Here is a 14,834-nt window from a genome sequence, read left to right as displayed (position 1 = left end):
CCAATGCATAGACACCTTTGCTAGAAGTGGCCTCCCTTTCTCCTTCGTACCAATCATCATAATGCTTTGCGGCCTCCTCTATGATGCATTCCACTTCATCCTCTCCTTTGTTCATGATTGGACCGCCGGCGGCGGCATCAAGGCTTGTTCTCCCTTGAGGTGAGAGACCTCCATAGAAAGTGTGGATGAGTTGATACTTGGGTATCCCATGATGTGGGCATTGACGTTGAAGCTCTTTGTACCGGTCCCATGCCGCACTTAGAGTCTCACCACTTTTTTGGCGAAAGCCTTGAATTAAAGATCGAGCCTCGGCGGTCTTCCTATGGTTATAAAATCTCCTCAAGAAAGCCGTAGTCACTTGGTCCCAAGTTGTGAGAGAGTTAGGGGGCACCTCCTTCTCGAGCCATTCTAGACCTCTCCCAATTAAAGAAAATGGAAACATCTTGAGGCGGATATACTCTTGAGTCACTCCGTTGGCTTTGATCGTGTCACAATACTTCTCAAATTCTTTCAAATGCTCATGAGGGCTCTCAAATTTTCCACCCGAGAATTGTTTCCTCTCTATTAAAGCAATCAAATTGGGCTTGATTTCGAAATTGTTGGCTTGAGTGGTAGGGGTTAGGATCCCACTTTGGGCTCTAAAGGCTTTGGGAGCCCCAAGACGACTCAAAGGTGTATTCTCTCCCATTTTAGAACCTTCTTCACTTTCGGACTTAAAGATTGAAAAGGGGTTAATTTCCGGACTTGATGGCGAATTACGGCTATCTAAGTCTTCACTTGAGGGTGAAGATGGTGGAGTATCTTCCAATTCTCTTACTCTTTCTTTTGTTGGGGTGTGAGAATTTCTACTCCTCGCTCTCGCTTCTCTTCGAAGTAAGGACAAAGATCTTTCTAGCTCCGGATCAATGGGAATCAAAGACCTTGAGCGAGTTCGTCCTCTGTTCATACAACAAAGCTAAGGAGAATGTAAGCACTGACAAGTAACAAGTAGTAACAAATACTAACAAACAAGAAGTAAGATAGTATCAAATAAAGTAATGAAAAAGCAATGGAAGCTGTCTCCCCGACAACGGCGCCAATTTGACAAGGGAATAAACGCGTCGTCAATTTGTCTATCCCTAGATCAAATATAATTTATACACCTAAACAAACCTAATACAAGTATAAGGCAAGCATAGGGGTCGAACCACAAGGAGACATGCATAAACACCACATTCACTACTTAATACTTAAGCTACCTCGGAACAAGAAGTGTGAATAACTAAGAGATTAAACTAGGGATTAAGAATAATTAAAAATCAATATACCTAAGCACCAAGGGAAGTAGGTAGATGTAGTTGCCAATTTATCATGCAATAACACGGAAGCAAAGCAATGGAAAACTAAGCATGCAAGAATATCGAATTAAAGCTCAATCTAACCGCCTTCCGGGGTTAATCAATTTCTCCTAACATAGCCTCCATGTTTCCACACTAGAACCATATATTAGAAGGTGCAATCAAAGAACTATCGATAACAATGAACCTTAACTAAGTCAACTTCCGTTTCTTGTTAGCAAAGATTCACCTTTAATCAACTAACAATGTGCACTTGCAAGAAGATTAAAGAATATCGAACATACAAAGATTTTAATCACCATTAACAAAACCCCAACATCATAAGCATGAATCAATCAACAACTACACCATCCCCACACCCTTGGCTAGGTGACTACTCACAAACCATATTGAAGACAATATCAATCATCAAATCAATAAGCATCAACATGATCAATAAGCAAAGAAGGAAAATCAAAATAGGCAAACAAAACTAAATACAAAAGTAAAGAAAGAGAGTAAGAGATTGCTCATTAATTGAAGATGAAGATTTACAAAGATTCAATCAAGCTCCTTCTTCAATATCCAAGTTCATCAATGGAAATCCACACTTTCTCTCTCTACTAATGAAGTTTCTCCCACTAGATTAGGGCTAAAATTTTTCTAAGTAATGATAGATAATGCACTAAACTCCCTACGACCTATATATATAGGTCCCTTAAAAGATACAAAAATACAAAATAAAAAGACTGCAGCTCAGCGGTGCGCGCCCGCGCACATACACTGCGCGCCCGCGCAGAAGTTGTGTGTGCGCCCTCGCAGATCTTGCGCGCCCGCAGATCTGTGGGTACGGAGAATGAAACCCATGGATGCGCGCCTTCTCTCAGCAACACTGCGCGCCCGCGCTTGAGGAGTGTGCGCCCGCACACAAGGCGCACACAAGGCGCACGCAACACTCTGTTTTGATTTCTGTTTCTGATGCTGTTCCGTGCGGGTTCTCCCAGGGCTGCGCGCCCGCACACATCAAGGTCGCGCGCCCGCGCACAAAGCGCGCACAAGGCGCACAAATCTTCTGTTTGTGTTCTGTTCTTGGAGCAATCCTGCGCGGGTTCTCACAGTGCTGCGCGCCCGCACACAGGGGAGTTTGGGGTGAATTGCTCTTCTTCCAACGCCTTGATTCCTACAAAACAAAAACAAAGAAAACAAGGAGAAAGGCAAACAAAGAAAAGAGGAACAAAAAGGAGAGAAAAGGGGGCAAACAAGCTACAAATGGGTGGGAAAAACCCGTAAAGAGAACACTAAATTGTGGCATAAATGCCACTCATCACACACGCATTGCAATTTCGGAGCAATTATTGTTAAGGTTAGCACATTAGCATTACCAATATGAGAAGTAGAATGACATGTTTGATTTCTGTAAATTAATGAAATGAATGAATTAATATTACAAAAATTGATTATGGCTATTGACTACGAAGCATATGTATGTCGATGTATGGTATGATCATATTATTGAAAGTGACCTGAATTAGGATTCTAATTAAGAGGCTTCAGAATATATTTTGTAATGACTCCATTAGATGACAAGTGTTGTATTAAAAAGAAATAATTGGTATGTAACAAACTAATGATGGTTAGGAAGGGATGGTAACAGCAAAAGTCCATTCTCAAAAGTATATTGGCAAAAATACTCACAAAAGTGAAAATGGTAATGATTGGGATCAATAAAAGGTGAAATTATTATGTATTACATTAGCTAAAATATAAATGCCATTAATCTATGCTTTTTAATTTCATTTCATTTGTTGCATAGAATTGGTTGGTGTTGTGCACATGTAAGATTATAATTAGTTGATTGTGAATGGAAATCATATAATGCAGAGTGTAACTAAACCGAAGATTGTAAGCTGTAGCTTATCAAATGTCAATGGATCATTCTGTTCTATCCCCGGTTGTTGTGCATGGAACTGAAATTGGGTTGCAAGACAAGGGAAACGGGGTTAGATGCGGTGGAGTGCAAAATGCAAGTGAAAGTGGATTGAATGAACCGATTTGGGTGGAAAGTCTAGGTGTGAGTGCAGACAATATAAATGCGGAGAGTACAGAAATATATGAACAAGGGATGCAATTTGTTTCCCAAAGTGAAACAATATTGGCTAGTGAAGCAAATAACATAGAATCACCAAAGGTTGGAATGACATTTAAGAATTGGCAAGAGGTTGAGGCATACTACAAAGAATATGCCCAGGGAATGGGCTTTGGGGTTAGTAGGGTGGCAGGTGTGTACTCCAAGGGTGAGGTTAGAGAGCGTATTTCAACAACATGGAGGTGTGAGTGTTATGGTAGGCCTGACATGAGGGCGCAAAGGGAAGCGAAGAAGAGGTCAAAGGCAATGGAGATTTGTGGTTCGGGTGGCGTAGTTGGTGGAGTGGTGGGCGAGGATGAGTTGAGTCGAAGTAAAAGAAGGTCTAAAAAATGTGAATGTAAAGCTATGGTTTATGCTAGGGTTAATCCTCATGGAGAGTGGGTAATCAAGACAGTACACTTGGAACATACTAACCACACACCAATTCCCGAAGGGGCGAAGCTAGTGAAAGAGTATCGAATGAAACAATTGACTTCGAGAGTAAGGAAGCAGTTGCTACGTTATTTTGATGAAGGGGTGCCAGTGTCCCAAATCCACGGTTGCTTAAGCACTGAGGCAGAAGGGAGTGAAGGTCTGATTTTGACTGTGAAAGACCTTCAACATGAGGTTTATAAATATCGGAGGTTGAAAATGCAGGGTGGTGATTCACTTGCTATGATGACTTACTTTCAACAACTGCAATCGGGGAACCAAAATTTCTATCATTCTCAACGGCTCGATGAAGGTGGACGGTTAAAAGATGTTTTTTAGGTTGATGCTCGCAGTCGTGCAGCATATGAAGAGTTTGGTGACGTTGTATGTTTTGATGCAACGTATTTGACAAATGAATACGATCTGCCGTTTGTAAATTTCGTAGGGGTTAATCATCATGGTCAATCGATTCTCTTAGGATGTGGTCTGGTTTCCCACGAAGACTGTGATACATTTCGTTGGATCTTTGAACAGTGGTTGGATTGCATGAATGGAAAAGCTCTGAAAGCTATACTTACCGACCAGGCTGCTGCCATGAGGAGACCACTGGAGGAGGTGATGCCTCAGACACGTCACAGATGGTGCATTTGGCACATAATGCGAAAGATTCCCGAAAAACTTGGTAAATGTGATGGGTTAGTGATCTTTGATCTCCACTTTGTTAGTTATTTACTCTATTTTGTTTTAGTTATATCGCAGTCTTTTGTAGTGAAGAATGATGATGTGACTATGTATTAGTACTTGATTCAGAGTGGTTATTGAGTGCTATTCTATAATATGTTACAAGGGATATATAAAATAGTGATGAAATCTGCATGTAGAAGTGACTTGAGTTACCCAAACTCAGCTTCTCAAAAGTGTCATAAGAAAACTCATAGGGGATGGTCGTGATCCTGATGCACTAGGCTTGGATGGATGGTGGTATTGGGCCAGGGAGTCTTGGCTCCATGCTATATTTCTGACCTGGTTGTGGCTTTTGATTTGCAGGTATCAGTATTTAAAAGGGGAGCTGAAGGGTGTTGTGTATGACAGCTTTACCATTCTTGAGTTTGAGAATAGGTGGAGTGAATTTATGGTGAAGTATAAGCTGCAAACCAATGACTGCCTCCAGAGTTTGTACCGAAAGGCATATGTGGGTACCCGCATTCATGAAAGATTATTTCTGGGCCGGGATGAAGACGACACAAAGGGTCGAGAGTATAAACAGTTTCTTCGATGGGTTTGTAAACCAGAAGGCAAGGTTATATGAATTTCCCAAAAAGTATGCTAAGGCAATGGAGAAGCGAGTTCGAGATGAGTTAGAAGCTGACGCCAAGTGTGCAAAGTATGTTCGAAGATTCCTTAGTAGCTTCAGGGTCGAAAAGCTATTTCAGAAATTGTACACGGACACTAAGTTTCAGGAGGTTCAAACTGAATGTTCTAGAATGTTGTACTGCGTTCCTCGTGAGGAGTCAATGGTCACTGATAACTTAATTCAATACCTAATTGAACACCGTGTGTGGGTTATTCCCGAAGGGAAGAGCGAAGCTGTGCTAACTGACCGTCGTCGCTATTATTCTGCCACATTCGATACCCAATCAAAAATTGTGTGTTGCGACTGTAGGAAATTTGAGAGTGATGGAATCATGTGTAGGCATGTCATTAGGATCCTTGATCTTAATCTAGTCGCTGACATCCCGGAGTGCTATATTCTTCATCGATGGCGCAAAGACGTACTAAGGAAGCAGACTATGGTAAAGGTATCATACCATGACCCAAACAACACCGAAGAAGGGAAATGGTATAATAGGATGGTGAACGCATTTGAGCCAATATGTGAAGAGGCAGCGATGGTCAACGAGGAGGCGGTGGAGTTGGTATTGTCTAGTCTAGAAAAACTGAAATCAGACATCAGCAAATGCAGCAAGAGCAAGTATGACCAACATGTCCCCATGACTGACCCTGAAGATGGCGTTGAACATGGTGAACAGGGTAGTGGTGACATGGGTGTAACATCATCAGTGCAGAACCCATTCGGTGCTGGTACACCACCTTCCAACCAGGCTGAATGTGATGGAAGCAACGTGGTTGTCTGTCCAGTAAAAGATCCCGTACCAAAAAAGAGAGGGCGAGGCAGGTCAAAGGGTTCAAGGAACAAAGGAATGGCTGAGATTGGCTACAAGAAGCCCCCATCGAAGAACACTAAGGTGATATTCCTGCCCTTCTGTTGGTTTAAATAATAATTTCTTGGACTATATTGTTAGGTTAATGTTATTCTCAATCCATGTGTGCAGAAAACAAATGCTTCAGATTTACCTCAACTCAAAGCGGAGTTACAAACATCCAAAAATAAAAAACCCCGGAAGATGCCTGTAGGTTACTAACACCTATCCTCTTCTAACCAAGTGTTACCATTATCTTGTTATTTTACTTTGTTTGTGTTGTTTATTTTTTTCCAGGTTAGGCGGTCTGCACCAACGCACATTCCTACAGAGGACTCACATCCGCTAGAAATTATTGCCGAAGATGATATTTTGGTTGGTGGATCACAAACCGATGTATCTTACAGCTTCTGATGTGGTGCGGGTGTACTATAACTTTGATTTCTAGACATCATTTTCTTTGGGTTATGGGTTTTGTTTGTATTCCTTTATGTAGTACTGAATATGTTTTAATGGACTTCAATCTGTTGCTTTTGTGCTTCGTTTTACAACCTTGAACTTTTTACCATTTCATATTTGAAGGAGCTTTATTGCCTGAAGTCGTTACGGAATCCACATACCCCTCATACAGTATTGATCGGATACCCGTATGTTAACCATGGCTAACTAGGCTGTTGGCCAGGGTCCACAAGAAAAAAGGGCCACAAACTCTAACTTATGTATACATTATATTAGTCATGAAAAGAGCCCAAATTGATTGAGGCCAACAGTGTTATGGGCCCAATATTTTCAACCCTAACAATCTAGTGTTTGTGTTGCCTACTATTGGATATTGAGTTTAACTACTTGTAACAAGATCGAACCAGATTCCATCTACGCGCGTTATGAAGTTGGTCTCACAATTTTTCCCAACACAACCAATGCTACTCTTTTTAAAAGGTAAAAAATTTGTGGTTCGATTTGGATTTATTTGTAATTCGGACTGGAACGGTTAGGAAAAACTAAATATTATCATACTCATACTACGTTGAGTTCCACATATTCTTAAGTGCACACTCGTGCACCTATAAATAGGTGTAATAACAGCACAATATGAATATTAGCTTTTCAGAAAATAAACATAGGCATAAAAAATATGAACATTAGCTTTTCAGAAAGTGAACATAGGCATAAAAATGTGTGATTTTCGATTTCTTATGTGGTGACTTTGTGATTAACTTCAATTGATTAAGTTATACTACCTTCGTTAACATTTAGTTGCAACTTTGGGGTATTATTTGAGAGACATAAAATATTCCAAAGTTCCAACTAAATGTTAACGGACGTAGTATATGATTTTCTTAATTCTATCGAATTTAATTTTATCTGATTTTCTGCATTTTTTTTTTAACAATGAAAATAATCATGCAAAGTATGAATATAATCCATTTAATTATGAATATAAAAATTTAAAGAAATAAAAAAAATATGATTACGAAACATATTCATTATAAGTATCAATGTTCATTTTTTTAACGTGTTCATTTTTTATTATTAAATGTTCTTTTTTTTTCTTGTTCATATTTTTTTACTAAATGTTCATTTTGTAGAGCGTAGTGTTGCTTTTTTTTACATTGTTGCACCTATCTAAGGTGCACAAGGGTGCACCTTAGACTAATTGGTTCAGTTCGGGGTTTAAATATACGAGTAACCGGATAGAAAACCGAGTTTGGAGCCCAATTGTTTCACCTGTATTTTCTTTTTTTTTTTTTTTTAGTTTTTTTTTATTTAGGGTGTATTTAGGTGTTATCCAACCGATATCCTCCACGTACAAATTAAAAACAAGGCCTAATGCTCACTTCTCATTTATCATTATATTCTAGCGCACATAGCAAATAAAATTTCCACTGCATACACATATGGAATGGTCGTAGCACAAAGCAAATTCAAAAAAATAATAATAATAATAAAAAAAAAAAAATTCAATTTGCGATGCATTGATGTTTAATTTGTTAAATTAATGGGCCAGCCCAATGAAATGTGTTAGGTAAGGTGAAGTCTTTCATTTTGGATTGGGCCTTCCATTATGTAGAATGAAATTAGGCCTGAAATCTAGTCCAATAAAGCCCTAAAATAAAAACTGAAATTCATAAGCCATATTTTCGTGCACATTACAAAAAGTTAGTTGGATCTCTCCGGATCGAATCCTTACTCCTTACCACACATAATTAAGAGGCGTAATTAAAAACTAAAAAACGAATTGTAAGTTAATAACCATAATGCTTACATATACCTACTACACAAAATTCATATAATTAGTAAGTACCACCTTCGAAGGAAATTAATTTTTTTGTTGAACTACTGGCCCATCATCCTCTTAATTTCGTCCTCCAATGCAAAGAGCTCTCTGAGAGTTACTTTTCCCCTAACTTGCTCCGTCCGTTGCTTGTTTTTCCCAGCCTCAACCCTCTTTCTGAACCAAGTTTTTGCTTTTCCCCTTATCACACCCACGATTTCGCAGGAAATTTCACCCACTTTGTTGAGCAACATAGTGCAACCATGGAACCTTATCATTTCTTTCCTTGAATCCGGCAAATCTGGGGAGACATTCAACTCCCTCATATCACCGCCATTCTGATTCCTAAAGTTCTCAATGGGTGACATGAATTGAAGCATCAACCGCAGATTTGTCACCGACAGGTCTTGTTTTACTGGGAACAGTTCCTCTTCTGGTGGCCCAAACATAGCAATATGCTCTTGCAGCATGATGTCAAAGTCCGCCGATGTTGGCCTTGAGCCCCAGGCAGGACCAAAAGGACACCTAGGTACAAGTGTATCGTTGTCACGAAGAACAGGAACGAACAACCTATCCCTTGGACCATTTAAAATGGTCGACTTCACGGAAGTAGGCCTTGGTTCCCTTGTTTCACTCATGGCCTCCATTTTCTAAACAAGAAACTTTGTGTATGCAGCTGTGTTTCTAGTAAATAGAACAGTGAGATGTATTTAAAGCAATTCAAACACTCCCCTTCCCCCCCTCCTTTATATACAAGAGTGTAGGACAATAGGAGGTGGTTGAGAGTAAATGAGTTAATTGAATAAGGGTCAATCAACATGAACTTCACTATACTTCACTTTACTGAATGTTCCTTTAAACCAATGTGTACTTGGCTAATACACAACTTCTTTTATTCAATGGTCCCCATTCTTTAGCAACATTTTAATTACCCTTACCTGTTTGAAATTAATTACAGCGATGTTTGTAGATCGGATTTGATTGTCTTAAGTCTTAAGTTTTACATGCAAACTAATAATAATAATAATTTAAAACCGTTATTAATGAATATAAAGTTAATTTCAAAGTAATTAAGGACGGTGCATATAAACAACAATAATATATTTCACATAACACGATGCGTACATTGCATTACCTTCAACCCGAAATAACTTCGGATAGTAATTTAGAATCATAAACATATTCAAATTTAGAAAATCATAACCATATTTGACCTTGAAATTACCAACCATTAGCTACCAGACCTCTTCAACACGAATAAACCATCACAATATCTTAAGTTGTACATCAAATTGCATCACACCACACAAACCATAATAGATAACTACGTACTAATTTATTGCTCCTAAAACATAGCATAGTTCATACTTAGTAGCAACACCACTTCCTTCACTTAATTATATTTAATACGACACCATCAGTCTTAGAGCGGAAAATTACTCCCTTACATTGTCAAATTCCTCCAGTTGTTAGGGAGAAGATAAAGACGACCATTGTTCCTGATACCAACTTCACGCATGGTGTGGAGACAGGTAACAACAATGTTGCGATGAAACCCAATCAAATTCAAGGGGTCTAAATTATGCTGCCTAGACCAAGTTGCATATGCACCGGTTAGCACGTCAGTATGCTCATATGTGACAGTCACCTCTTCGGGGCGGTCAACAAGGTCCTGAATCTTGAATCTCTTATAATGGGTGTCAATATTGTGCTCAGGATTCTGCATATATACCCAACATCACTAGGGGAAGCATAAATTTAATTACTATGCATGAACTACCTGCTTCATCCTTGTAAATCTTAACACTAATTAATTAATAATATGTGTTGACTTGGCTACAACACCACTATATATTATTCTTGTGCTTTCAAGGTTGACTTTTCAACACTTGAATTTCTAATGCTTAATAGTTAGGTGTTGACTCATCCGCAAACATTAAAATAAATAGTACGATGCATAGAAGTTCAATTAAAGACATCTATTGCTTGGTTGTTAGTTCATTGGTCATAATTTCATTAGTTTTATGAATCAATCCAAATGTCACTCTAACATTACCAATGATTAATGTACATATATATGGTACCACATATGTATTAAAATTTAGCCCTCTTTTTTTTTTTTTTTTTTTTTTTTTTTTTTTTTTTTTCTAAAATAATCCTTGTATCACTTCCAATTCACTATACGAAACATAATATTAGCACATAATGTATATAGTCATGCTCTTAAACACTATCATCACCGGATCTCTAATTTCAAATTAAGATGTAACAACAATAATATACACACAAATATACAACTAAAAATGACGTGTAATTTTTTACAAATATGCAAACAAAAACATCCCCCTAAAATGCTCAATAAAAGTTAAAATTGCTCATTTTTGCCAATTATCCTATTTTTGAAACAAAGATCACACCTTGTTGCTACTATTTGTAGTATTACTAAACTACTCAACTGACATATTTCTAATAAATAGAAAAGTATATGAAAACAATTATGTACAGAACAAAGAATTTTACCTTGGGGTAAGAAATGAGGATATCCCCGTTAATAACACCTGCTGCAACAGCGCTATGCATGGGCGAGAGGATCTTCCCAAATTTCTTGATCTCGATCTCATCAAACTCCAAGTCAACACGAGCAGAGTAGTCGTAGTATATCCGATACATGGACTCATAAGATCCAATGCTATAAGTCACGCCTGGATCATCGCCGTTACCACTGGTAACCCGAACGGTAATCATTGGAAATCCACCGTTGTAGTTGAATTGGAATCTGATTCGATGGGACTGTGGTAATGTAAAGTAAAAAGGTATCCCGGCAAAAGGGCGGATAGGGGTGGGTGAGATCACGCCCACGCCGCCGTTAACATTCTGATTCTCCTGATCCTCGCCAGTTGGAGGTGCATCTTGTGCTTCTGCAGGAGGGATGTTTAGATCGGGATTACCTCCAAAAGAAGGCGCAATTCCACGGGAAGAACCGGCTATGTCTGTGACATCCACCGGGGAATCCACAACCGTTGCGGGCGGTGGTTCAGGGACGGAGGTGGTCATTGAAGCAGCTTGTGCTAGCATTGCGAGTGCACGCAAGCTGTTGCGGGGTGAAGCCCCTTCTTGCAGCATATAGCTGTTGCGGCGACTCCTCCTGCTCTTAGGTGGTGCAGGAAAGTTGTTACAGCCACCGGGAGGAGGAGATGGTGGGGGAGGGTTATTAGAGTGAACTATTTTTTCAGAAAGACTATAGGAGTAATGGTTATTGTTGCATTGTTGGTATAGACAGTTGGCAGAGTACTTATAGTGCTCCAAACCCTAATTGCAGTTGACAAGACTTAAAGTGATGTGTGTAACACTTTTTGTCTTTTTTCTGTGGATGATTCTATAAGCTATCCAATTAGAGTGATTATAGTGCAATTACTATTTTTTTAATTATATTTTTTTTTTATTTTGTTTGAGGAAATTGTAGTGCAATAACTAATGGTATGAAGTGTATATATTTTTGATTAATGTCTCATTTTTAGCCAAATGTGCATTCATTTTGTTAAAAAAATTACACTAGAGGGTATGTTCGGATTCATGGATTGATTAATATAAACCCCCCATAATGACAAAGCTTGTGTGTGATATTCATGTATATCACGTTAATCTTGTCTCTAGATTAATATTTGGAGCACCGAATTCAATCTATAGTACTTTTTAAATTGTGTCCTGATATTCAAATTATTATACTAATCGGGCTATTAATTCGTTCACCACTATATATTATATTCTTATACGTAATACGGATTTTACGAAATTATTTTACAATAGTTGTAATGACTTGACATGTGTCATAAGCAACTCACTAAACTTTTTGCAAAAACGAATTTCTGCACATAATGTTACGCTTCTTGGCTTGTAGGATTATACAAACCGTACATAAAAATAAGCTTCAATATTTTCTTATATGAAGTACTCATGTTGACGAATCATTTTTAATTAATTTTAATAACTTGACATGTGTAATCATACAACACTAAGCTTGTTTTAAATATAATTTTCATACGAATTTTACTCAAACAAACATGGAGATACTCTTAATAACCGTACCTCAAAATTAATGGATTAAAATTCGATAATATCCTTTTTGAGTCTGAAAGTCTATGGTAGATATTCTAAGGTTATCCACTACTAATTGAATCTTCTATGACAAGGTTCTTACATATTATTAAATGAATTCTTCTACCCTCTCACTTTTAATGCAACTGTATATACGCGGCGCTTCCATAGTTCTCTTTACATAAAGTGAAATAGTGTTATTCACTTGTATTAACTCTCCTCAACTACATAATTGTACTATTAACCTTCTTACTCAAACTCTATAAACGGTAGTTTAAACTCCGTAACTGGTTTCCATTACTGAATTTCTAAAAATAACTTCTTTTTTTTTTTAAATAAAACAATTTCCTTCTTTTCCTAAAGTGATTGCAAAGATATTATGAATCTGATTTATTTGGTTTAAGTCGTTCCAAGAAACCGAAATGTAAAAGTCTGTAATAACTACAATGAATGCTTAATGGGTAATTTAACCATAAAAAGAAAATAAATATTACAACCGAACTTCACATTTTTAATTTTTTTTTAGAATCAACCGACCTAAGCATTTGTAATTAGATTAGTGGTTAATTTGATTTTTGATTTTGGTTTCCTTAGTATTGAATATTTTGTATTTCCTAATAATGGTTATTAAATTGTCTCATCTCGCTAAAACCCACGTCGTTAGAAAGCTAACCGTCACGAAAAACCGTTCCCTTACTACACTGAGGCATCAAGCGGCGATGTGACATGTAACTAATGGATTGTCTTATAGTCCTCCCTTACTTGTACTATATGTTTTACTTATTTCAATTGAGCTGGTGTAAGCTTGCCCATCTTATGGAAGAATGAAATAATTAATTAAAGTATTGATGTTGCCCAACTACATATGTACTATGAGAAACTTATATATTTATTATTTTTTTTTCCAAATATTTAAAAAAATTTTACATATTTATTTCCACACTAGGAGTCTACTGAAGAGAAAACTAAAGCTCTTACCAATTAAAAGGAACATGTGGCAATTTCGACTTGAACGTAGGATCTTAGGATTTATATGAAATAAAAAAAAGGGTTAAATAAAGTAATACACATCGTATTATATAAATTTAAACAAGCTAGACATAGAAATGTTTTAACTGATGTTGGAAAAATCCAATTGTTAAAATTTTAACAAAAACATAACGATGCCAACTAGAAAAGTTGTGGTGGAAAATAATTGAACAAAATTTCCGATAGGACTAACTTTGATAAACACGTTTCATAAGTTTCGGTACGAAAGGCAACTCAATTTTAATAGTTTATTCTTCTAATAAGATAACTAATCGGACCATGAACCATTTCAACACCTTTTAGTAAGAGCTACCGTGGTACTAAAATTATCAGATATAACATATACAATGATATATATTCTTCTTATCATGGTCCTACATAATCTTCCCTAGTTAAACCTATTTTGGTATCAAACATATTATGAGTGTTCTTGTTGTTATGGTCCTACAAAATCTTTCCATTAAAAAACAAATCTGGTAATGAGGTCAGTACTATGTTTATGGTTCGCTACTATTAGCAAACATTGTGGAAGTACCATAAAGCTTTCAATAATAATAATTTTAAAAAAATAGTACCCCATTTGTCAATAAATTAAGGTGTTATTTCTTTAAATAAATAACCTTTAGCATTGTCAAAGTACTTTCTTGAATAGGGGAAGAACACTATTTCAACTACATAAAGCAAGGCATTCAATTGAAAGGACACTTTACATTGCATTAGTACTTGCTTCTATTTTCAAACATCAATTTATGAGATATTAGTTTTTTATTTGTCAATCAAAGTTATGAGCTGTTTCAAAAAAAAAAAAAAAGTTATGAGCGTTTAGATATTTTGGAGCTGTTAGTTTTTAATAGGTGAATCAAATTTCAATTCCCTTGTTCATCCCAAATTTTAAAAATTATGGTTGGCATATGTATACCGTAATGCTTTACAAGCGTACAATAAGTTACAATTACTCAAAGTAGGTAACTAAGATTTTAACCATTTTCAGTATAATTCAAACCAGTATAATTTACATAGACATAAAACCAGGTTATTTTTGGAAATTATAGCAAAATTTACTACTTCATAAAAATTACTAATTACTCAAAGTAGTCAATTGAACCAAAACCAAAAGAAAAAAAAAGGAAAAAAAAATAGGGGGTTTATTACTGCAGGCTTCGTCAAATCCAGGCCCAGTGTCGCGACCCAAACTTTATAAAAGGATGCCCCTTTTTACTTTGGGTTATATAATACTTAACTCCTCAAAATACATATCTGCACTCCTGGTTCATTGGTAAGTCATTGATAGTTAGATGCTTGGGTTGGAAGTTCGAGCCTTGATAAGAGAAAATTCTACATTTTTTTAATTACTTTTTTTA

The 14,834-nt window shown here is 37.0% G+C and overlaps 1 protein-coding gene and 1 non-coding gene across 2 annotated transcripts; both read left to right on the top strand.

Moving 5' to 3' along the window:
* Positions 1–203: 203 nt before the first annotated feature.
* LOC145587092 (small nucleolar RNA R71) lies at positions 204–309 on the top strand. The gene has a single exon (XR_014101132.1). It is a non-coding gene; the product is annotated as a small nucleolar RNA R71 (small nucleolar RNA).
* Positions 310–3,243: 2,934 nt separating this feature from the next.
* LOC145583964 (protein FAR-RED IMPAIRED RESPONSE 1-like) lies at positions 3,244–5,182 on the top strand. The gene is made up of 3 exons (XM_081640908.1): positions 3,244–4,186; positions 4,319–4,568; positions 4,921–5,182. The coding sequence occupies exons 1-3, from the start codon at positions 3,244–3,246 to the stop codon at positions 5,180–5,182; spliced, it is 1,455 nt and encodes a 484-aa protein (XP_081497034.1).
* Positions 5,183–14,834: the final 9,652 nt, after the last annotated feature.

Source organism: Chenopodium album, chromosome 16, assembly GCF_948465745.1.
Source record: "Chenopodium album chromosome 16, dcCheAlbu1.1, whole genome shotgun sequence".
Taxonomy (NCBI): domain Eukaryota; kingdom Viridiplantae; phylum Streptophyta; class Magnoliopsida; order Caryophyllales; family Amaranthaceae; genus Chenopodium; species Chenopodium album.
This window is presented reverse-complemented; position numbering and strand designations above follow the sequence as displayed.

Bases quoted from the DNA above. Each gene is read 5' to 3' on its own strand.
- LOC145583964 (XM_081640908.1), top strand. From the start codon at position 3,244: ATGGATCATTCTGTTCTATCCCCGGTTGTTGTGCATGGAACTGAAATT. The intron at 4,187-4,318 runs GTGGACGGTTAA...TAAATTTCGTAG, and splicing joins TTCTCAACGGCTCGATGAAG to GGGTTAATCATCATGGTCAA. The intron at 4,569-4,920 runs GTTAGTGATCTT...TTTGATTTGCAG, and splicing joins AAACTTGGTAAATGTGATGG to GTATCAGTATTTAAAAGGGG.